Here is a 25,382-nt window from a genome sequence, read left to right as displayed (position 1 = left end):
TCAGTAGTGTGCATGCTCCATGAGTCGAGTCCTTTTCAAATGTTTCCGGTGGCAGGGTACACAAAAATGGCCGCAAAATACTTCCAGGACATAAGAAACAACTGCGAATTCCGGCGCATGCGTCCTACAGATTTTCGGCTTTGCCCGCAGTTGGGTAAAGCATACTGTGCATGCGTGAGTTCACATTTCAATGCACACACGCAAAATCTGTACGCGATCTGCAATATTCACGGCAAGGAACGCGTACAGCGAGTAGGGGTGGAGTGAAGGAACTTATATATTTACCACACAATTGCAGCAACTAATAGTGATGCAGCAGCTTAACAGTTAGACAGGAAGCGGAGTTATAAAGAAATGTTTCAGGGTAACCTAAGTGCAATGGGGTGTAGCATATTGAAATTGGTTGCAGTCAAATCTGAATGTTCGTGTGTTCAGTGAGTGTTTTATTAGCATGGATTGTTTGACACTGTATAAAGAGATTACCAGTATGGATCATGATGTGGAAGGGAAGGTAACAATCTTTCAATGTGAAAGATGTACAAACAGTCCTTCTGCACTAGTTGCCCGTTTTGACCAGATTGCTGCCTTTTCCGTTTTGACCAGATTGCTGCCTTTTCCGTTTTGACCAGATTGCTGCCTTTTCCGTTTTGACCAGATTGCTGCCTTTTCCGTTTTGACCAGATTGCTGCCTTTTCCGTTTTGACCAGATTGCTGCCTTTTCCGTTTTGACCAGATTGCTGCTTTCATTTTTTATTTTTTTCCTGTACCTGGAGAAAGTGTAACCTGTCACCTGATTGTTTTTCCAAGGGTGACTGTCTTAGGGTATGTGCACACAATCGGTATTCGCTGCGGGTTGGACGCTGAGTACGTATGCTGCGTCTAATCTGCATCGTCCAGATTTTACAGCAAAGTGGATGGGATTTCAAGAAATCCCATGCGCACTATGCATCCAGAGATGCCTGCGGCTCATCCGCGGAGACAGACATATTGTCACGGAAAACTGCAGACGTGGCTCAGCCCAAAAACGCCCCCACACTGACCACGATGGCGTGGGGCGGGCCTCCTCCGGGGACGCAAGATATATATTTACCGCAGAGGAGGACCCGGGCCTACCAGAACTAGGGAAGAGCAGCGACTGGGGTTTTGCTGACAGCTGAGCATGTGGACAAGGAGAAGACACGTAGGACTTGATTACATCGCACAGCTTCAGGTATAAGGAACGTAACGTTTACTAAAGTAAAGTCACACAGTACGTAAACCAAACATGACTATGCCAGGCTCCCGATTCCACACCTCCCAGGAGGGTAAAATCGACCCCAAGGTTCCAACGGATCACCGAGGCACACATAGGTGAGATATCAGGACACAGGCAGGACGTCAGGGTACACAAGGACATCAGTCACCGGCAGATATCAGACAGGAGTCGTTCGGTTCCGGACATCCGACACGACCTACAGGCACCACTGCAGTCATCAGGCTGCAAGCTCCAGGTAGCGGTCATCAGGCTCTGGGCATCGGACCTAGGAAGGAACTCACGCGTGATGGTGGTAGAACCGCAGGATTGCTGGGCCTGCATGGAGCTAGCACTGCATGGTAGTCAGAGCACAGGGTAGTAGATGCTCAGCAGAAACACTGGTTACTCAGTCACTGGGTGCGAGGCTCCAAACACAAAGGGATTCCAGGAACACAACACAGCAGACACAGTTCAGACAGGGTCAGATACAGGACAGGTACAGGATCAAGGATTCAGGCCTGGATATACCGCCTCCAGGACAGGCGCAGGAACAGGACAAAACAGGAATCAAGGCAAGGACTTTGGTACCAAAACATAGACAGGAGAGGTCCAGGAACTCAAAACACACATGGCAAAGTTCAGAAGCTTTGTGAGTAGCTCAGGCTCCACCCATAGGGCAGGGGAGCTTTATATAGGAGCTGCCCCTATGCAATTGTCTGGGAACAGCATTTCAAGTACACACACTAACCCAGATAAAAGCAGGGAAGGTGTGGCCGCACAAGCCGTAAGCACAAACAGAAACTATTACAGCACAGTCAGTGCAGGAACTGAGAAAAATGAGGATATATGAACTCATGGAGATCAACATCTGTGGATGGATACCATGTTTTGGCATAGGTGGTTTTCCTTCATTGGAGACTGCCCTTCCCGTGGTTGTTTCTTCCCGGGGAAAGACCTGGCTAATCATTGCTTGCGTTGAGAAACATGTGATGGTGTCTCTGCGGCTTGTGTTTTGCATGTTTTTGCATATTTCCCATAAGGGATGGGGGCATTGCTCTAGAATCACTGCGTTGAGAAACATGTGATGGTGTCTCTGCAGTGTTGGATGTTGATCTCCATGAGTTCATTCATCCTCATTTTTCACAGTCTTTTACTAGGCATTGCTCCTACTAGCCAGTTTCCTACTCCACACTGATGAGGGGCAATACTCCGAAACAGCTGTCTGTGGATGGATACCATGTTTTGGCATAGGTGGCTTCCTTCATTGGAGACTGCCCTTCCCGTGGTTGTTCCTTCCCGGGGAAAGACCTGGCTAGTCATTGCGTTGAGAAACGTGATGGTGTCTCCGCGGCTTGTGTTTTGCATGTTGGTATAGGAACTGAGGCTCAGGGCACCTGGCAGCAGCTGCGCACCCAGACACACATGGAAAGTCGTGCACCAGCTGCAAATGACCTCACAACCCGCGAACAGCTTCCACAGCGGCAACCAGGGACCGCACATGCGGCTGGTCATGCAGCAGAGCCTCCACAAGATCAATTTCACCCATACGATGTAATCTATGCGGTGATTCCGTACGGCTCAATGAACACATGCGGATTCACCTGCATTCAATATCTGGCAGTGCTTTGAACGCAGCGGACATGTGCTGCATCCAAAGCGCTGCCAATTTCTGATCGTGTGCACATGCCCTTAGTCTCAACATACACTTTTCTTGAAGGCATTGAACAGAATTGGAAAATAAGCTTACTTCAAAAAACCATGCCACACTTATAGGTGGTCTGTTGTAATGCATCTCAGCCCCATTGACTTCTACGGAGTTGAACTGATAACATATACAGCCGAGAAACAATCTATTCCTGAGTTCTGCAATGTAAGTAAAGCACTAGTTGCATATACAGTGGGTACGGAAAGTATTCAGATCCCTTAAAATTTTTCACTGTTTCATTGCAGCCATTTGGTAAATTCAAAGAAGTTAATTTTTTTTCTCATTAATGTATACTCTGCACACCATCTTGACTGAAAAAAAGCAAATATAGAAATTATTGCAAATTTATGAAAAAAGAAATCTGAAATATCACATGGTCATAAGTATTCAGACCCTTTGCTCAGACACTCATATTTAAATTCACATGCTGTCCATTTCCTAGTGATCCTCCTTGAGATGATTGTACTCGTTCATTGGGGCCCAGCCGTGTTTAATTAAACTGATAGGACTTGATTTGTAAAGGCACACACCTGTCTATATAAGAGCTCACAGTGCATGTCAGACCAAATGAGAATCATGAGTTCAAAGGAACTGGCCAAGGAGCTCAGACAGAATTGTGGCAAGGCACAAAATAATTTCTGAAGTATTCAAGGTTTCTAAGAGCACAGTGGCCTCCATAATCCTTAAGTGGAAGAAGTTTGAAACTACCAGTAGTCTTCCTAGACCTTGCCGTCCAGCCAAACTGCGCAATCGGAGAAGAGCCTTGGTAAGAGGGGTAAAGAAGAACCCCAAGATCACTGCTGGTGAGCTCCACAGATGCAGTGGGGAGATGGGAGAAAGTTCCAGTCAGACCTTTATGGCAGAGTGGCCTGACGGAAGCCTCTCCTCAGTGCCAGACATATGAAAGCCCGCATAGAGTTTGGTAAAAAAAATACATGAAGGACTCCCAGACTATGAGACAAAGATATAACTTTCTGGTTATAATTCTAAACGATGTGTGTGAAGAAAACTAGGCACTGCTCATCACCTGCCCATTGCAATCCCAACAGTGAAACGTGGTGGTGTTTTTCAGCTGCAGGAACAGGACGACTGGTGCAATTGAAGGAAACATGAATACAGCCAAGTACAGAGATATCCTGAATGAAAACCTCTTCCAGAGTGCTCTGGACCTCAGACTTGGCTGAAGGTTCACCTTCCAACAAGACAATGACCCTAAGCACACAGCTAAAATAGCAAAGGAGTGATTTCAGAACAGCTGTGTCCATTCTTGACTGGCGCAGCCAGAGCCCTGACCTAAACCCAATTGAGCATCTCTGGAAAGACCTGAAAATGGCTGTCCACCAACGTTCACCATCCAACTTGACAGAAATGGGGAGGATCTGCAAGGAAGAATGGCAGAGGATCCCCAAATCCAGGTGTGAAAAACTTGTTGCATCATTCCCAAGAAGACTCATGGCTGTACTAGCTCAAAAGGGTGCTTCTACTCAATACTGAGCAAAGGGTCTGAATACTTATGATCATGTGATATTTCAGTTTTTCTTTTTTAATAAATTTGCAAACATTTCTACATTTGTTTTTTTTCAGTCAAGATGGGGTGCAGAGTGTACATTAATGAGAAAAACTGAACTTTTTTGAATTTACCAAATGGCTGCAATGAAACAAAGGGTGAAAAATTTTAAGGGGTCTGAATAATTTTTGTACCCACTGTACACCTGTATTAATGAGACCTGTAGCTGCATTCTTGCTGTATTGTACTTATCGTAATAATCTGTATAGTGACCTGGTATATCTATATGAAATGCATTAGTGGAGCATGTTGAATCGCATGCAGAGTTCCGTTTCCATTGTGTGTTTCTCACTGGCTGACTACATGGATCGATAACTTTATATTGCCGGTTACATCTGCACTGCTTTTTCCGTAGACATTTAGATAAGCTTAGAACAGTATGTGACATCATTAATGGGAGAAGCGAGCGTTCCTGGGTTCTTTATCTGTTTGTACTAGTCTCGGAGGCTTCCTGGTGTGCATTCAATGGACAGGAAAGTCAGCCCATTGGCTAACGAAAACGATGATTCTTTATAATGGTAGTGGCACACATATGACTTGCCACGTCTGATTCATGCTGCACAGTAATCTGCTACTGTGTGTTGCAAAGACCAGTATAAGGGTCATATTGCAGGGTAATGTCTTGATTAACAAATGTGCCACAATCCTTGCATGATCTCGGTGGAAAATGATTCCATGGTGTAATTAACATGCTTTGTGAAATGGAGCATAATGATTATGTTCTCAAAGAATTATAATGCATTGCTTTATATCGAACAACCATTTAAAGGGGGTTGTACATGATTCGACAGACGTGACTGCTGTCCTTTAAGAACAAGGCTTTGTCTATGTATCCAATGGTTGTGTGAGGTATTGCAGCTAGTCGCCATTCACTTCAGTTGGGTTTTGCCGAGATTCCAGACTACCTTGTGGAAAGTTGTGGGTTTTTTTGTTTGTAAGTAAGCAGATATGTTTTCTACAACCCTTTTAATATTAGGTATTTCTTGATTTTTAGTCTAGTGCCTACAATCGCTACATTATAGTAGTGCCATGCATGCAAGCATCGTTATCAAAACTGGCTCAATCACATGATTTTACAATCATATGTGACCTTTTTCCTCCTAACTTGCTTTTCTCCACTTTCTTTCCTACATGCAATTAATAAAGATTTTTTGCTCTTCAACAGACCGTCCAGTTTGTCCAAGGAATTTTTGTTGAAAAATATGACCCCACAATAGAAGACTCCTACAGAAAGGTTGGTTCTGGTGATCATATCTTGTGGTATACATAAACTGACCTGAGACAAATCTTTGTTAGTTTCACTGATCACGTAAAAGATGCAAGTTTCTGTATCATGTGCTAGTTTTCTGAAAGAAGTGATTTTAAAAGCGCTGCAGTTCTCAAAGTCGGGAACAAAAACACATGCATTAGACTTCTCATAACTTTTGCTGGTGCTGTGACAGCCTGCTTTTATTTTGCAGAAAAAAACCTGCAGCAGCATGTGAACATAGCCTGTGGGCCCAATGCATCAAGACTGGCGTTTTGCTGGTGCACAATTTGTGGCTTCTGCCACTCGTCATGCCCCCATGCTGCCACAGCTCTGGGCATTTTGGCCGAAGACGCCAGTAGTCGCAAAGTTTAGATGCAGCTCAGAGTTGTGCCAAAATGTTGCAATTCTTCAAAGCTTTTACGCCAGCATTCTGTCGTGAAAACTTTGATGCATTGGGCCCTAAGTCTTTTCCTACCATAGACAATTGTTTCGGTCACTCTAGAGTAAAGGGCCCGTTACACATAGCGATATCGCTAGCAATATCGCTGTAACGTCACTGATTTTGTGACGCAGCAGCGATATCGCTACATGTGATACTTATCTCCGACCGGCTCCCCCGCTGAATGTCGCTGATCGCGCGAGAACGTCCTGGGCCATTTCTCGTCGTCAGCTTCCTGTGGAGAGACGAGCGACGCGTGGACGCGGTGGGAGGACGTCAGGATCGCCTCGTCTGACAGGTAAGTAACGACCCCCGACCCCTGCGATGTCGCTGGTAAGGTCTGCCTGTGTGGCAGTTCACTAGCGACCACTTAGCGATGCACCAGCGATCCTGACCGGGTCATATCGTTGTCGGGATCGCTGGTGCATCGCTAAGTGTAACGGTACCCTTAGGCTATGTGCACACGTAGCAGAAAATTTCTGTTTAAAAACAGGACTCCCTTCCCAGAAACCGCGCGTTTTTTGCACAGTTTTTGCGCAAAAACGTGCGTTTTTTATGCGTTTTTTTTCCGCGCGGTTCCTGACACATAGAAATAGCCAGAAATATGGAAAAATCCGCGAAATTAATGAGCATGCTGCGTTTTTTTTACCGCAAAGTGTTTTTTTCGCGGTAAAAAGCGCATCAATATTCACAAAGTGCAAAATGCATAGAAATGAATGGGAAACTTATTTTTAGCCTTTTTTGTGTGGATTTTTTGGCAAATCCGCTAAAAAAACGCGCTGTTTGCACAGCCTTATAGTGACATTTTTTAAGGCAAGTATCCAATAAATTCTGTATGTTAGTTTTTTTGTTTTTTTTATTCTATTTTACTATATATACAATTTATGAAGGGTTAGTGCATCATTTTTTATTTTTTATTTTTTTTCATTCAAGCTCTGCTGCTCAAATACAGGCTAAAAGTCTGCAAACGATATTGTCAGCAGTTCCTGCAAAGTATTGCAACGGCCTTCTATGGCCTGCAGCGTTGGAGGGACAGCATTTGCACATCATTCTGACTGCACGTGACCTTATAATCTTAGAAGTGTCCTGTGCATTGCTGGACATCAGACAGAAGTGGACTTGTGTAAGAACAAACAGCACCTTAAAAAAAAATCGTGTAATAACGATTAACTTCCAAAATGTATTGCGTAATAGGGATTTTTTTCAGCTGCTTAATGTTTCTATTGATAAATAACTACAGTAGTGTAATTTGCCATTTTTTCTTATAAAATGCAGCGTTCATATGCCTTTATTCATAACAGTAGAGCAGTTATGGGGTACGTGTAGAGAGTTTTCAAGAAGAAATTCAGGGCAGTTTTTGAAGACATTTTTCGTTTCCTGAAGCGGTTTTGAAAAGTTTTTGTAGCATTTTGAAATGTTTCGTTTGTTTTTTTTTCTTAGCAGCCTTTTGATTGGACATTGCCTAGCTTCGAGCGGACTGCATCATGAGGCTCTTCAAATAAGTGTTCATGGTTTTTTTTAGCATAAAAACACTAAAGACTGAAAATATGATCAGCAAAGAGATTTTACGATAGAAACAAATGGGATAAGTCTTTCAAGTGCTGGTGGGGGGAGGTTTTAGCAATTTTTCAGGCTTGTTTTGTTTTTGTTTTGTTTTTTGCGAACCTGCTCGAAAGAACTTTGTCCTTGCTTTTTAAAAGGAAATTTCCACATTAACTTTCTGCAATGTTTTAAAAGAAAATGCTTAGCCCCTACCACTTAGCATTTTTCGAGCCATGGTTCTATACACCATCTGACTACATGGTCACACTGCTATCGTAATGGAATTGATTGTTCAGGCAGAAATAATTGACTTGCCATGTGTACATTTTTATATTAAAGCTGGCGTACTGTAAATGAGGGCTACTAGATCTATGTACAGCTACAGGCTGGTTGTCCTAGTAGCCAAAACATCACAATTACAATCTGCTGTTTGGCTATTTGGAATAAGCCAGACCCATATGCTCCAATTTCTGGGATAAAGTATTAAGAAGTCACTAAATTTATGCACAATTCGTAGTTGCTAGTTTTGGCATTTTCACGCCAGTCCTAGATAATTCCACCAAAGTAGATGGAACTAGGTATGTTTTAAAAAGTCTCGAAACATATGCCAGAAATGTGCTCTATTCCTTAAGCGGCCTGTGCCTGTTATTGATTTATGCTCCTCTTACTCCAACGCGTCTCTCCATTAAAGACTCGCATATTCAACGCCATTCTTAATGAATCGGGCCCATAGTATCTTAGTTTGGAATATTTGAGTAGAGTGCTTGTGAAGCATCTCTGGGTGTTGAAAAGCAAAACGCAGTGCATGTATTGTTTCAGCACCTTTTGTACCATATTGGCTTGCTAGGAGTAAGGACCCAGGGCTGTGGTATGGTTGTGGTACATAAGGCATCTTATTAAGCAGGCAAATATTTTAAATGTAAATTTTTCCCATGTCACTGAAACAATGGTGAAATACTGGGGAACACTAGCACAAATAATTTGATACCCGTGATACAGAGGGTGAATAAACAGTGTGCAAGCTCCCCTTGTTTTGTTGCAATTGCAACAATGATTGATTGAACAGCTGCTGCAGACTTTGGGTGACGGTAAAGGAAACCTTTTCCGCTTTGAAGATTGAACCTGTCTTTCTGCAGTTGGAGGGAGCCTCCTCTTGTCTTTTTAATGTAAAAAAAACCCTTAACAAGACCTTGGTAATAGACCATGGTGATACTAGGAGATGGACGGCTTTCCTGCTCTGTTGTCAATATCCCACAAAGGATAATGGAGAATTAATAAAATATAAACATTTGTTCTGTTGTGTGACTCTCCGCATTTTGAGGTACTCCAATCTCGTCCTCGGGAAATAACCACGTTGATCATTATGGTTCTTTCCTGAGGATGAGGCTGGAGTACCTCGAAACGCTTTGATTCTCACAACAGAATAAACAAATGTTTTGACTTTATTATTTTTCCGTTATCCTTTGTGGGATGTTGACAGCAGCGCAGGAAAGCTGTCCATCTCCTACTAGGATGACCCCTCTTATTTTATAGTGGTCACTTCTAAGCATTCAGCATAAGAAACGCTTATCATATAACTTATGATTAGACAGTAGGCGATTGTGACAGTTCTCTTCTGCTGTCTCTCTGCGCAGTGACCCATGCACGGGTCACAAAGCATGCCTGCAACACTCTCCTATAACTCACTAGGTCTTTTTCTGATTTGAGACATAAACACCTTTCTCTGTGGTTGCTATAAAGCAAATCTCTGACATTGTTTGCTAGAGTTCAGAGCAGCAATTTAGGCAAGATGGCTAGCCTACAGCCACATACACACAATAAAATAAATGCAAAATAAACAGATATAGAATTCATGCTGACTTTTTTTTTTTTCTTTTTCAGATTCTATGTTCTTTTTAAAAATATTAGTGACTTACGGTAGATGATATGGGACTGCTTAAAGAGCTATGCCTATCTTTTATAAAGTGATATTGCAAGGATATGCTACCTCTTGATGATCAGTTTGGTCATCATAACCTCTCGAGAGCTTGGGATGCAGGTTTATGGGCATCCCTTTGTACATGTTTCATGCATAGTGGCCCTTTAAGCCCCCTAGCTGGAAAATGGAAGTCACCCTAATTTTTTTGCCGAACTGGTATATACATAATCTGTTAGGGCTCAGAAATCCTAACTTCTTTAATCGGATTAGTTTACAAAAATTCCTTCTGTGATTAGAAATGACCGGCAGATAACTGTAACTGTCACCTCCTGCTGATCTTTTTGATTCTTTCTCAGAACGTCCACCCAATGCGTCCAGTCCTAGTAAGAAGCAGCGCCTGGAGACATTAAGTGGAGGCTCTGAGGGGGAAATCAAAAGATTAGTCTATAACAAGAATGGTGATGGCAGTATCTTGGAAATTATGCTAATTTTGTGTGATTTAATAATTAACTGGACAACCCTTTTGATTCCATACATATGTTCAATTAAAGGGAATCTGTCACCCTTTTTTTTTTTTTTTGGCCTATGAGCTGCTGCCACTGACATCAGGGGCTTATCTACAGCTGTAATGCTGTAGATGAGCCCCCCTATGTAAGCTGAAAGATAAGAAAAAAAGTTAATTATACTCACCCGGGGGAGGGGGGGGCGGTCCGGCCCAATGGGTGTCGCGGTCTGGTCCGGCGCCTCTCATCTTCATACGATGCCGTCCTCTTCTTCCCTTCCTGTCGTGGCTTCGGCGCAGGCGACGGACCTCTAACCTCCCACGGCGCCTGCGCAGTGCAGGACTCTGCTCTACCCTCAACAGGCAGCAGGTCATAGGCCAAAAAAAGGGTGACAGATTCCCTTTAATGTACCCTGAAGAGAATTGCCATGGATGTAAATAAAATGTAATGTATTTTTTGTCTTACTCTTTATACCGGGTGAGTCATAAAGGACGGACGTTTTTAAACTAATCATAAAATCGTTAAATATTTATTAAATATAAATGTATTCACAGATTTGGTTACGTATACTAATAGCATTTGACAAATTCAAGTGTGGAAAACAACATCTGCCATGTGGTGGCCATTATCAGTGATGCATTTCCAAAGGCGTTCTTGGAAGTTGGCATCAACACGTTCCAACACAACTCTGTCGATTTGGGCAACTTCCACTCGAATAGCTTCCTTCAGTTCTTGTAATGATCGAGGCTTAAGCTTGTATACACGTGATTTGAGGTGACCCCATAAGTAATAATCGCACATGGACAGGTCTGGGGACCTAGGAGGCCAATTAATATCGCCAAACCTGGAAATGATGCGACCAGGGAAGAGAGGGCGAAGAACGTTCATTGTTGCTCCGGCTGTGTGGGCCGTTGCCCCATCTTGTTGAAACCACACACTAGAGATGGGGATATGTTGCCGTCGTAACTCAGGAACAAAGAAGTTATTTATCATGGCGATATAACGTTGTGAGATCACGGTAACAGTATTGCCATTATCGCCTTCGAAAAAGTACGGACCGATCACGCCATATTTGCCCATAGCGCACCACACCGTTACCTTAGGGCTGTGCAGCGGTACGTGCCGTTCGTGGAGCCCCCGGTGGTCGTTTGTTCATTAGTGTACCTCGTGTACGGAGTGCTTCAACCCAACGTAGGATAGTGTTACGAGCGGGAACAGCTTGATTTCTGTGAATATTGAAATGACGCCGAAACTCACGCTGAACGGCTGTGATACACTCATTATTCTTGACAAAACTGTCGTACGCAAAAACGCGATGTTCTATCGTCCACGGCACCATAGCTTAAACTGAAACTAAAATAAAAACAATGCTTTCACCTCACAAACATAACCCCGCCTCCCGCACATCTCTACCTCCACCTGGTGGTGAGTTATAGCCACTTCAAATACATCCGTCCTTTATGACTCACCCGGTATATGGCATACAGGTACACATAGTAACCCATAGAGACTTTGTATTTTATGTTAATTATTGGTTGACACGCATATATTTCTATTTTATTTTTACAGCAAGTTGAAGTTGATGGACAACAATGTATGCTCGAAATTTTAGACACTGCAGGAACGGTATGTGTTATGTGCATCTCATGTACTGTCATGTGAAGGGTCACTGTAACAAAATTTCACAATCTTTTCAATTCTAACCTGTCAATGCTGCCACGTAAAGTTTACCTTTTACAAGACCTCACTGGGCATTGACATTTTGTTTGCCACTGATAAAGCTTTTAATCTGGGAAACCTATTAGATAAATGTAATGTTAATATATAATGGGTACATACAAAATGCTAGCATATTTAAGATTATAGTGTGACGTGCTTTTTATTTTTTTTCTTCACACAGGAACAATTCACAGCAATGAGGGATCTTTATATGAAGAATGGTCAAGGCTTTGCATTAGTATACTCCATAACTGCACAGTCCACATTTAATGATTTACAGGACCTCCGAGAACAGATCCTCAGAGTCAAAGACACTGATGATGTAAGTTTTAGCCTCAGAGCTCTGTTCACTGCATATTTTAGATGTCTGCATTGAATAGAACCAAATACACTACATAGAAAGTTTGTTTAAACTCACCATAACTTTTAGTGAGCATGAAAAATTTATAATCTAAAAAATGGCCAGATTCCTTAATGTAGAATTCTCGCCTACCAAATAATTACCTGTGGAATGTTTTGGCTTCATTCGTTTTCAGTCCTGACTTTAAGTCAGCAGTGTCATTTTACATGACTTAAACTTATGGCATCCCATAACAGAACCCATGATTTATCACCTTGGTGTCTTTAGAGCAATCACTAAGATCTACTAGAGTACCGTATTTTGTGGTTTGTAAGTCGCACCCCAAATTTGGAGGAGAAAAATAGAAATTAAAACTTTTTAATACAATATTACAATCCAGGCGTCTTATTGCTTACCGGGGGTGGTGGCTGCGGTGAAGCGGGGTCCCAAGGTCGCTGCTGTCGGCGGTAGGAGTGGGGCGAGCTGCGGTCCCCAGACTGACAGAAAAGGGTGTTTGGTGGTGCTGGCCGCAATTTGGCAGGGTCGCAACTGGAGGAGGCGAGAGTGGTGCTGCGGGTGTTTGGTGGTGTGGGGGGGCTCCACTGACATTTTGTGAAAGCCCAGAGCCCACGCACTGTTTTCTATGTGGTGGACACTGGGGAAAATAGCTGCCGGGGCCGCACATGCGCAGATGGAGATCTTGGCGCTGAGATCTCATCTCCCCAGATCTTGGTGCCGAGATCTGCGCCGCATCCGCTGTCATTTTTCTGGAGACATTGCGTAGAGGCAGGCGCGGATGGAGATCTCGGCATTCCTCCATCTGTGCCTGTCCCGAGTGAGAAGCTGGACGCCGGACCCCGGAAGAAGAATGGCGGCCAACATATGTCACTGCCGCTCGCCATTGCAGGACCACCGCAACACCCCCAGCTCCAGGCCCACAGCATTGACCCCTCAGTAAGAACAGTGTTCGGTTTATAAGACGCATCCCATTCTACCCCTAGTTTTGTCTTATAATCCGAAAAATATGGTATATTTTTTCCTGTTCGGTGTTTCCTTCCGTTAACCAATTCATTTTTTTCCATTCTGGTTCAGAAAGCAAAGACTTAAACTATGACATTATATTTTTAGTGCACTGTCTAAAGGGTTTGAGCTATATTTTGTGAAGTACTAATAATTGCTTTAAAGGGAATCTGTCACCAGTTTTTTGGCCTATCAACTAAAAATATCTAATAGTGTGAGCTATACATTCTCCAACTACTTGTGAAACCCCCTTGACTCCGCTTGAATTTCCCATAAAAACCTTTTATAATGCTCCCGCGCTGTATGTAAATATCCTCGGTCCGGTCCGATGGACGTTGTTTCTCGTCCCTCTCGCCACCCCAAATCGGCGTGCTGTGCGCATTCCGTTCTGTGAATAGTGTCGTTCTCGTACAGGTCCCGCGCATGCACATTCAAATTGCCTCCCGCGCGTGCGCAGTATGCTTTGCCCAACTGCGGGCAAAGCCGAAAAGCATTAGTGCGCATGCGCCGGAAGTACTATGTCCTGGAAGTATTTTGCTGTGTTCCGGGTCATAGTTCACCGCACTAATGCTTTTCGGCTTTGCCTGCGCAGTGAGGCAATTTGTGCACGCGCGGGACCTGTACACGAACAACGCTATTCACAGAATGGAATGAGTGCAGCACGCTGATTTGGGGTGGAGAGAGGGACCAGAACCAACGCCCATCGGACCGGGCTGAGGATATTTACATACAGCGCAGGAGCAATATAAAAGGTTTTTATGGGGGATTCATGAGGAGTCGGGGTTTCACAAGTAGTTGGGGAATGTATAGCTCACACTCTATTAGGTGATTTGTAGTTGATAGGCCAAAAAACTGGTGACAGATTCCCTTTAAGTACATGCAGTGCTCTTAGGCGAATTCCTCCTTTGTCATAGGACATATGCTCTGTGTTTTTATTATGAAACAATCTGTTTAAATGTACAAAGCTAGTGTGTTTCCAAGGGGAGGCATTTGTATACATTAGAGTACAGATTTTATTAAGTTTACTCCCTATGATGGCCACTTTTTTATTTTCTATTTATTCTTTCCATTTACTCTACTAGGCATAAGGATGTCTGAACCGGAGCAGGGACCAATTAGCATGTCTCACTCCGCTGGACCCTGCTCATTCATGCATTACATGCTTGGCATTTCATTTAAATCTTTTTTTTTTTTTTTTTTCTTTATGGCTTTCCAGATTATAAGGTTAATTAGCAGCTTTAGCTATTCCCTGGACCAGATTCCCTTTATTAATAAGCCTCCATATAAAGCATGTAACTCAAACCTTTTCATGCCTTGTATGAACTATTGTGGTTACATATATTTTATCTACTTTACAGCTTAGTTTAAAAAGCCAAAAGGCATATAACGCCTCTGTTCTATCTGATATAAGAGTAACCACAATAAAATGCAATGCTTGTAGAGTTGGTAAGCTTTCTTTTCACATTAACTGAGGTTAATTCTGAGAACCAATAGCTTTTCTGTTCTACAGTGAGTTCAGGCTCAGCATAAAACATTGATGACATCCACAACTATTATAGTGGCCTGCTACTCAGGTCAAGTAAGTTTAAAAAAAGGACTTATCCCTTGTTTAGAGGGAACTTCTCTTGTAAAATATATATGGTGGTTGTAACCTCACTGACAGCAGACGCGAATGATGAGCAGCTGGCAGTCAGTGCCGGGGGGGGGGGGGGGGTGCGGTTACAGCCGCTGCTCTCTATGCACAGAGCGGTAAATGAAAAGGTGCTGGCACCATCCTTATGACGTGCTGGCACCATCCTTATGACCGAAAGCTGTCAGGGAGTGGAGTATTTTCTCCTGGCAGCGGGGCTCTGTGTGGGCGTCGCACTGTGTCAAGGTGTCATACCTGCAGGTTCATAGTGTGATTTTACATGACAGCTTCCCTTTAAAGGGAATCTGTCACCCATTCTGTAATGCTGTAGATAAGCCCCCGATGTAACCTGAAAGAGAAGAAAAACATGTTAGATTATACTCACCGGAGGGGGCGGTCCGGTCCGATGAGTGTCGTGATCCGGTCCGGCGCCTCCCATGTTCATACGATGCCATCCTCTTCTTCCCTTCCTGTAGTGGCTCAGGCGCACTGCTCTGCCCTGTTGAGGGCAGAACAAAATACTGCAGCGCGCAGGCGCCAGACCTCTCCCGACGCCTGCGCACTCCGCCTGCGCCCGGAGCCACGACAGGAAGGGAAGAAGAGGACGACATCGTATGAAGATGGGAGACGCCAGACCGCGACACCCATTGGACCGGACCGCCCCCCTCCCCCCCCCCCCATTCCCGGTGAGTATAATCTAACGTTTTTTTCTTCTCTTTCAGGTTACATCGGGGGCTTATCTACAGCATTACAGAATGTTGTAGATAAGCCCCTGATGTCAATGCTGGCAGCTGATAGTCCAAAAAAAGGGTGACCGATTCCCTTTAAAAAGGATGAATCAAAGGGCTATTCCCATTGCTAAGTTTCTATCCCAATATGTAGTGCATATAATAAGAGCAAATACCTCCAATTAGAATTATAGTATAGCTCTTCTGATTAGCGAATTCACTTACCCCATGTGCAGTGCATTGCAGTAGTTTAACTATCCATGGTTACAGCCACTAGCAACTAGCTGTTCCTATATGAGTGGTTGTAACCATGGATACCTAAGCTACTGCAATGCCCTGCACATGGGGTAAGTGACATAGCAAATTGAATGAACTATGTTTCATTTCTAATTGGAGCTATTTGCTGATATTATTATTACACAGCTGCATATTGGGATAGAATCTTGGAGATGAAATACCCTTTTAAATCCTTGTAAAAAAAATCCCTGAGCTCCTCTTGTTCTGCCACTCTTATTCTTTTTATGTGTTGGCCCACTCCGTTAGGGAGATATTCACATTTGTTGCTTTTGGCCCTCAGCATGTAAAATGTCTGCTTGCAGTCCATGTAGGTGGTACTTCAGACTGTTCCCTGAGGGGGTGCGCTTACATCCCAGACGCTGCCAATCACAATGTACTAACATTACTAAGCAGCCTTAGGGGTGAACGTCCACTACCCCAGGAAAGAGTCTGGAGAAAAGCCCAGTAGGACTGCAATCAGAAGTTTTACATGCTTTTGGCCAAGAGCAACAAATGTGAATAACACCGCAATGGAGTGGTGCAATGCAAAAAAGCGCAGAATTGGGGGAGCTGAGGGATTTTTACTCGGTATTTGTCTATTATTTTTTTTGACAGGTCCCCTTTTAATTGTGGGGTAAAACATGCACCATTACGAAGAGTAAGGCTATGTTCACACTTGGCGGGTTTTTTTGCGTTTTCGCGGCAGTTTTAACTGCGCGATTTTGCCGTGAAAACGCGAAAAATAAGCATCCCATGCATTCCTATGGGATTCCGCAATGCTGTGCTAATGCTGCGGTTTTTACCCTGGCGGAATCGCTTTGCGGTAAAAAACGCAGCATGCTCAATTTAGCGGAATCGCGGCAATCCCGCACCCATAGGAATGCATTGTTCTGCTTACTTTCCGCATGTGGCTGTGCACATCATGCGAAAAGTAAGCAGAACATTTGTGGATGGTAACCACGGTCCGGAGATGAGATGAGACTATCCTCCGGGCTTTGGGTACCATATCCCTGTAAAAAATAGAATTTAAAATAAAAAATATTATTGTTCTTACCTTCCGGCGTCCCGCGCAGCCTTACCGTATCTCTCCACGCTCCCGGTCCCAGTAATCCTTTGCGAGCGATGACGTCCGTTCTCGCGGCATCGCGAAGTCTCGCGGTCATTCGCGCTACGTCATCGCGAATGAATGACCGTGAGACGTCGCAATCCCGTGAGAACGGACGTCATCGCGGTAATTCTCGCAAAGGATTACTGGGATCGGGAGCGTGGAGAGAGGCGGGAAGGCTGCGCTGGACGCCGGAAGGTAAGAATAACAATATTTTTTTTAATTATTTTTTACATCCTATCTTTTACTATTGAGGCCGCATAGGCAGCCTCAATAGTAAAAAGTTGGTCACACTCGTCAAACACTGTGTTAGACGAGTGTGACCAACCTGTCAGTCAGTTCTCCAAGCGATGCTACAGATCGCTTGGAAAACGCTAGCAATTCTGCAAGCTAATAATACTTGCAAAATGCTAGTTTTTCCGCGGGAAAACCACGGGAATTTAAAATGCGATTTTCCCGCGGAATGGAATTCGGAATTCTCGTGGTAATTTCCGCAAGAGTTCCGCTACGTGTGAACGTAGCCTTAGAATAGTGGTGTTGATTTCTAGAAATTATTTTGGTTTGATTGCTGGTTTGTCACCTTGGTTATTACATAATAACAAGGTAAAGGGGGTTTTTCCAAGTCGCACTAGTAGTCAGTATGACCTTCATTTCTGTTGTACAATGGCAGATCATGTATCCTTTTTCATCAAGATATCTGCATACTTTTCCCTGCAGTATCATTTTTGCTAAGTTTGCAGATGTCTTATTATCTCTTTTAATTTGTCTTCGGTAATATTTAGAAAAGGACATTTGAGTATCACCTATTTGAGAAAAAAAGATTGACCTTTTGAATCTGTTCTTTACTGCCCGCCATGCTGTACTTCATAGTCAGCAGTCAGATGCTGATCTCACATGTTCCTCAGCGCTGTGTGGGAGGAACTTTTTTTTTTTCCTGATTTTTCTCCATAGTGATGAGCTTTACCTCTTCACTGTTGTACTTAAGTTTTATTTAGTACAGTGGAGCACTTAAGTAATTTCCACTTCACTGCTCAGTCTCTGATAAGAGCTAATTCTCACAGAAACCCCCTGGATTATCTGAGCGCAGCCATACAGGAACACCTAATTCTGTTTACATTAAACAGGAGGCAGCGTGCCTGCCTAGCATCATGCTCTTCAGGCCATATTGCATGTGCAGTGTCGTCCTCCATAGATGGTAATGTAGGATTGGTCCCGGACCAGATCTTCAGGATATGTACAGGGATGGATGGCGCTGACGCGAATTTCTACTTTGCGGCTAACAGTCGGATAGGTTTGTATTGTGGAGTTAAGGAAGGGAAATATTTGTTTACTCTCGTGAAGAAAACCAAATAAACTGGTAAGGGCCTGTTTCTTCTAAATGGGCAGTGTAACTCGTGTCACCACATCCTTTCTATGTACTTAGTGAATTTAGGCAGTGCTGTTCCTGTAATGCAGTTTCATTTCCTGTATTGTTAAATGTACATATCACACAATAAAAAAAACACCCTAAAATATATTGTATGTTGAGAAAAGTGGACGTATGTGAAAATTCATCTACAGAGGTTTCAAACTTTTGGTCAAAACTTTCTATCTTTTATAGCATTCCTTTTCTAGGTAAGAGTGGTCTCACAGACACCAGATTACCTATAGCTGCCTTTCTAGTGCTTTTAACATTGCTTGTAGACGGCAACTTTTTGGAGTATATAATGGGATGTTGGCAGATCGGTTTTTTTGCTGGTCACCTTGCATTAAGTTCATGTTAGTAGGAATACGCAGTGTTCATGTTTGCATGTTCTCTTGTCTACATGAAGATGCTAAGACCATATGCAAAGAATTTAGTCCGCCAGCATGAGAAATCTCATGATGCTTCTTATATGTGCATAGGGTATTAAAGGGAATCTGTCAGAAAGATTTCATACCCCAAACTATTTATATATGCATGTAGCACTTAGAAATATTCATAAAGAAATTCCCCCATTATTAAGAAATCAGTGTTTGCACTAATATGTTAAGGAGGCTGTAAAACTGAAGCCTCTGTCACTCCAGCTCTATACCCCACTAATGTCACCTCTTTTGACTGAAATTTCCTGACAGCATAGTAAAGCTGAAGTGGCACTGGTTTTATTAAAACTTGAGTATCGGTTTCTTTCAAGAATCACTCTCATCAGTTTTATCCTCTTAATATATTGCAGTCATCATATTATATAGCACTGTGTACTTACAACTGCTTATTTTGCCTTTCTACCCACCCAATTCTTTCTCTTTTCCCTGCTCTGTGTAGAAACAAGGAAGTGTCTTGTCCCTGCATTGATCATTCCCCTCTTTAACTCTGGACCCAGCTACCCTCTCCTCCCCCCGCCATAGACTTTTGCAGTGACTTATGAATCGTACAAGGATAATTGACCTCCTGTTTCTACCTAGAGCTTAGAAAGATTGAGCTAGTCTTAATATTTTCCTATAAACCTAATGGAAAAGAGAAGAATTAGCTGGTGTAGAAAGACAAATAAGCAATTGTAAGTGCACAGTGCTTTGTAATATGATGGCTGCAATAGATTAAGAGGATAAAAATGTTGATGGCAGGGGTTCTTTCGTATGCATAATGTAATCAATGTATAAGGTGAAATGTCTAACCCAATCTCTCATTTCTAGGTGCCAATGATTCTGGTTGGAAACAAATGTGACTTGGAAGATGAAAGGGTTGTTGGCAAAGAGCAAGGGCAGAATCTAGCAAGACAGTGGAACAATTGTGCATTCCTGGAGTCTTCTGCCAAGTCCAAGATTAATGTCAACGAGGTAAACATTAGATCACATTTGTGGCCAGTTATGTTACAGTTTTGAAGAAGATTTTCTTGATGTGAACTATTATGACATAATTTACCATGTATTGGCAGTGTACATGGTATGGCATTATATACTGCATGGTACCTCAGAATTAAATTAGACAATACAAATGTCTTCAGTTGACAAAAGACCCCGTGCTGCTTACTTTTAGTAAGCCTGCGTTCAAGTGTCCTTGTTTCATGATCCGTATACTTACTGTGATTTATGGACCAGCAGCGGATCCCCTGACCTGAACTCTGCTGTCTCATAAACAAATGAGATTAAATTCAGATTAAGAGACTCCCAGGCAATCCGGAAACCGACATGTGAACGCAGCCTTACCCTTATGCCTCGATTGGGCTAGAATCTTGTAGCTCTGTTAGCAGATTAAACGATGTGAAAATTTCCCATTTTGAATACAAAAAGCCAGGCGCACCACTAATCAAGGATAAACCACTGGGTGCAGTATCCGTGGCAATGTGCATGTAAGGACAAAAAGGGACCACTGGAAGATGCGTACACCAACACTTTTATTGACAAAATGTTAAAACCGTAAAAACGCATGCATAATCCCCCTCCAAATGCATGAATCAACATGAAATAGTCGTAAGACCTGTATGAGACAATCCACAGTGTAAATAATGCAGCCCCAAATGAACATCCAAATATAATGTGTCATAAATATACTAATGCAACATTAGTGACATGACCTATCACATGAATCTATGTAAATAAATCAATAGAACAGACGCATAGCCACATTTATACTATGAAATATGAATGCTAGAATCAACAGCATGCTCACCAAAACATAATAAATATGTGCAGAGCTGTAGAATTACATCAGGGGGAGTGAAGCTGTTTGTATAACAGCGATACGCGTGGGGTACTGGTTTTTGTCTCTTCCCCCTCCTCCTTCACCTGTTTGATCTTCCCCCAGGATCCTCTCCACATGGATTTAGGATGGCTGCATATCACCATTCTTTCTGGCATTTTCCAGGATCACTTGGCTAGATATTTTTGCAGCGCTTCTTTGAGCTGCTACCATTTATACTTTAGCCTAGAGTTTGATCCTGGGGTGATCACATGGACCTCATTGACTATAGCAGGCACATTGGGTCGCTTGTCTGCGTTAGCTGTCATACACAGCACTAGGGTTTTGTGCAAGTAATTCTACAGCTCAGCACATATTATGTTTTGGTGAGCATGCTGTTGATTCTAGCATTCATATTTCATAGTATAAATGTGGCTATGTGTCAGTACTATTAATTTTCCAGTTTGGTCACCCTTGTATGGTCTTTTATTAGTCATCTTTTGTTCAAAGGTATCTACTTGTATAATAACCACTTTCATTGCATATCAATCTTTGCACAATAATAGGGATGAGGGAAAAAAACATGATTAGTTAAAAACAGTAGGAGAAGTCCCAGATCTGCCCTATGGCCCATTTGGATGAACCAGTAGTTGGCGAACAAGCTTTCGTTGTTGCACTTGTTCCCAGTTATTGGCCCATTCAAACTTGCCGGACAAATAAACGATAATTTGTATGCATGCATAACAAATGTCATTCTGACAAGATTATGTACTGTACGTGGTAATAGAACAATTTTATTATCGATCAACTGTCCTCATCGCTGTTTTATTTGCCTGTGTTGTGATAGTCAGTAACTATTGCTTGACTTGTATACAGCTGGCGACATGGATCACCCAGAAGATGTATGTTAGATACAACTTTTATCAGTAGACTCTGCATTTTAACTATAAGGGTTTATTTAACAAACCACCTCATTCATATTTTGAAAGCCTTCATGATCCAGAAAGCTTAAAAGCTGTAGATTCCATTTATACCTGATGACTAAACCCCCCCCCCCCCACACACTCACACACACAACACACACGTAGTGAATTTAATCCATTTGTTTGTCTTTCCCAGCGAATTATTTTATACTTCTCTTCCATTCACAGATTTTTTATGATCTTGTACGACAAATTAACAGAAAAACTCCTGTACCGGGCAAGGCACGCAAAAAGTCAACTTGTCAGCTGCTTTAATACACAGATGTGCTGTAGCTCTGAGCCAGGTATGACACATTGATATTCCGTTAGTGTATGATCCATCAATAATTTAAACAATAAAACTTAGATATTGTACGGTATGTTCATTTTCCCTCCTCTTAAAGGGGTTGTCCCATCCAAATCGATAAGTTTGCAGTCACTCTGTGTGACTGCAGACTTATGAATCCCCCAATGCATTCACTGTACTCTGCTGGGATTCGCCGGTTACTGACCCAGGATTGGAGGGTATGTATGCGTTATGTACAAAAGAGAAAAAAGTGATGGCACTTGCCGTTCTGTCGTGAAAATTCTTTATTGATTGAAAGGAATTGGCACGGGAGGAACGTACAGAGTGGACAACGGTCGTTTCACGCACTTGTGCTTCAACGGGTCCTCGCACCCGCTCGCGCGCCCTCTCTCGCTCGCGCGCCCTCTCTCGCTCGCGCGCCCTCTCTCGCTCGCGCGCCCTCTCTCGCTCGCGCGCCCTCTCTCGCTCGCGCGCACTCACGCACTGCCCTTCTGAATAAAGCAACACCCCATCCCCATGCACTGCGTCTAACAAAACTGTCAAAATTGCTCCCGCACTTCACAATTGTCCACCTACTCCTCCCCCCCCCCCCCTTCCCCCAATAATGCCTTTAGTTCTGCGATCCCCGGTGTAGCCAGTAGTGCGATGCGGTGAGTAGCCCGATGACGTCATCACACTGCTCTATGTTGGACCCAGGGCTGACAGACGCTCCTCTGCTCTGGTTCTGGAGCAGCACTGTTCAAAACACACAAATTTATTTGACCATGGGAAGAGGGGAGCTGTGTCTCCCGGGAATGGCATGCTCTCAGGGAGGGCTCACGTGCCATAGTTTTGCTACAACTGGGGTAGGCCATAAATGGGAATATGACTTTATTTTCTGTTAATACAGGTAATAATGGTTCACAGTAGCAGTTGTATGAAAACTAGCAGATAAAACGTTCATTTTGTGCCAACTCAACTAACCAGTTCAGTGCAGATAAGAAAGGATGCAGTATAGCTAACCAGCTACTGATCTTGTAAATCTTATTCAAGGAGTACCACTAATATTGACTCTTATTTCAGGTCTGAAGAACTGTTGTCTAACAACAGTCCCAGCATTCCAACTCAAATTATCCTGTCAATGACTCCAATGGACTTTCCTGTGGTGGTACCCTTTACAATATGGATGGAAGTTGCAAGCTCAGATTGTGCCCCATCAGTTCCCCCCTTAAAGTCACAAGAAAGATGCCTGCTTTTGAGATGTTATTCACATATGCAACTGGGAACAACAGAGCCCACATCCAGTATTACTGCTACCAGAGACATTGTTCACGCAGCAATGTTTTCACGCGTCCAGAAACGTGTACTGTATTCTTTCACAAGCCCTTCCTTCCTTTCTATCGGAGTGTACAATGAAAAGCACCACTATTTTAGCTTACTAAACAAGAAAGTCCAAAGAGCTCTCTATAGACTACTCCCGATGACCATGCATCTTTGGTATTCGTAGCTTCTTGTAACTATTTTTTTTCCTTCCTATAAAGAAATACAAGAGCAACATCTATTGTGTTATATGAAGTGCTTCTCACAACTGATATTTTTTTCTTCTGCCTTCCTTCTTCATTTTTAGAGAATCCTGTGGAGACTTGCATTGCACCCTTCTGGAGGCAAGGAGGGAGTTATGACAATAAATGTATTTCTCATAGTCTGTCTTGGTTGAACATTCTGCCTTTGATAGCTCTTTGGAGGGACACCCATAAGTTCCATTCTCTTCTTACTCAAGTGTTTCCATTCCCCACTCGGTTTACATAGGGACAACTGTTTATAGATGTGTATACAGTGGGGGTCTACAACAAGAAGTGTATATTTTAAGAGTTCTTTTTTTAATGATTTATCAATATTTTGTAAATCATTTTCCAGGCTTCTGCAGCTGTAGATTCTCACTGTGAGCCCCTGTCTTTCCCCCTGCTTGCTCATGCATATGTGTATTTGCAATACCAAATAATACAGATTTAGTACCTTTTCTTGTCAGTGGTTGTTTCCCATGTGTAATGTTTTGGTTGCTTTGTTAAATGGTGAAAGAGTCCAGTGGATGTGAATGTGGGATGTAATTTTTAATCCTGTGTTATCAGTCACAAAGCCTATGTTGCAGTAATCACCTTTTTTTTTTTTTTTTTTCTCCTTTATTTGCTTGTTTATTTATCAATGCCTTGTTGCTTTGTATGCATTAACGTTTGGGTGTAAAAATGGTGTATATATCCAGCAGGGAACCACAGTAATTCAATTGACCAACCTAATGCTACAACTGCTTTATGGTGGCCAAATGTAAACTTAAAAGCCTTAAATAAAGTGGTGCGATTTTTGTATAGCAGCCTCCGTTCAATAAGTTTGCATTGCCATGGAAGGGCTCTCGTTATGAGGATCTGCCACTTTAGTGCTTTCTACTAACAGCACCTGGTAATGCTGGCATCACGGAAGTGCACCACATAAACACTCTGCAGCCACCCCCTCTTATGTGCCAATTTGGAGAAACATTGTATAGGGCCCTCCAGTGTCGCGAACCTTTCTGCAAAATAATACATGAACATTTTGTAAAAGTAAATTTAATTCTTGAAGATGCATATAGCAGTCTAAAAAAAAAAATTGCAATGCTTCTTGAAAACATTACAAATAGCAATGACAGCGTAAATAATTGAATGATTTTCTTGACTTGCAGGTGTTTTTGTTCACATTGTGCATTAAAGGTTAATTATCTCATTGTTTTCTTTCTGCTTATTTTGTTCAGGCAGCAAACTGAAGGATATTATCTGCTCAGGAGAAACACCATTTCTTCCTAGAGTTTTCATGTGACTTTTATTGCTTTGCCAAAGTGGCAGCCTGTTCTGTAACGTTGTTTTTTTTCCCCCCATTGCTGTATAGATCATGTCCGGTTTTCTCCCCCTTTGCGAATTGACGGCTGAACTCTGCTTATACACAGACGGAAATAAAATGCTGTACTTTCTTGTATACAGACTTGTCCCATGATCCTCTAACTGAAAGGCTGTGGCATGTACACATCAGTTCTGTTTACTAGCTCCATCGGTTTCTAGCCACAACATATGTCTAAATCTGTAGTGTCTGTTATAAGCAAAGAGTCTCTTACCAAAATAAAATGCATTTGGATTTAATGTGCAAGTTATTCATCTTTCATCAGGACTGGCAAACATAATGGTCTACATTATCTAGATGTCCCCTTTTCATACGTTCTATATAGTTTCATATAAATGGACACACTTAAAATATATAGTTAATACACTACCGTTCAAAAGTTTGGGGTGACCCAGAAAATTGTGTTTTCCATGAAAATTCAAACTTTTATTAATCAAATGAGTTGCCAAATGAATTTAAAATCTAGTCCAGACATTGTCAAGGTTCAAAATTTTTTTATTTGAAATAATAATCTTCTCCTTTAAACTTTGCTTTCGTCAAAGAATGCTCCCTTTGCAGCAATTACAGCATTGCAGACCTTTGGCATTCTAGCAGTTAATT

The 25,382-nt window shown here is 42.6% G+C and overlaps 1 protein-coding gene across 3 annotated transcripts in view; it reads left to right on the top strand.

Annotated features, from left to right (window-relative positions):
* The window catches only part of RAP1B (RAP1B, member of RAS oncogene family), an 85,633-nt gene extending 60,612 nt beyond the window's left edge, over window positions 1-25,021 (top strand). For all 3 annotated transcript variants that reach the window (XM_073555489.1, XM_073555487.1, XM_073555488.1), the window contains 6 exons: window positions 5,672-5,740; window positions 11,727-11,783; window positions 12,058-12,198; window positions 19,625-19,768; window positions 21,761-21,876; window positions 22,941-25,021. In XM_073555489.1, the coding sequence (XP_073411590.1) occupies window positions 11,754-11,783; window positions 12,058-12,198; window positions 19,625-19,768; window positions 21,761-21,847 (402 nt within the window). In that variant the 5' untranslated portion in view covers window positions 5,672-5,740; window positions 11,727-11,753 and the 3' untranslated portion in view covers window positions 21,848-21,876; window positions 22,941-25,021. The remainder of the gene's footprint in view (window positions 1-5,671; window positions 5,741-11,726; window positions 11,784-12,057; window positions 12,199-19,624; window positions 19,769-21,760; window positions 21,877-22,940) is intronic.
* The last annotated feature ends 361 nt before the right edge of the window (window positions 25,022-25,382 follow it).

Source organism: Dendrobates tinctorius, unplaced genomic scaffold, assembly GCF_039654945.1.
Source record: "Dendrobates tinctorius isolate UK_male_01 unplaced genomic scaffold, ASM3965494v1 ptg000224l, whole genome shotgun sequence".
Lineage (NCBI taxonomy): Eukaryota > Metazoa > Chordata > Amphibia > Anura > Dendrobatidae > Dendrobates > Dendrobates tinctorius.
The sequence above is the reverse complement of the archived record's forward strand: the minus strand, read 5'-3'. Positions and strand labels throughout refer to the sequence as shown.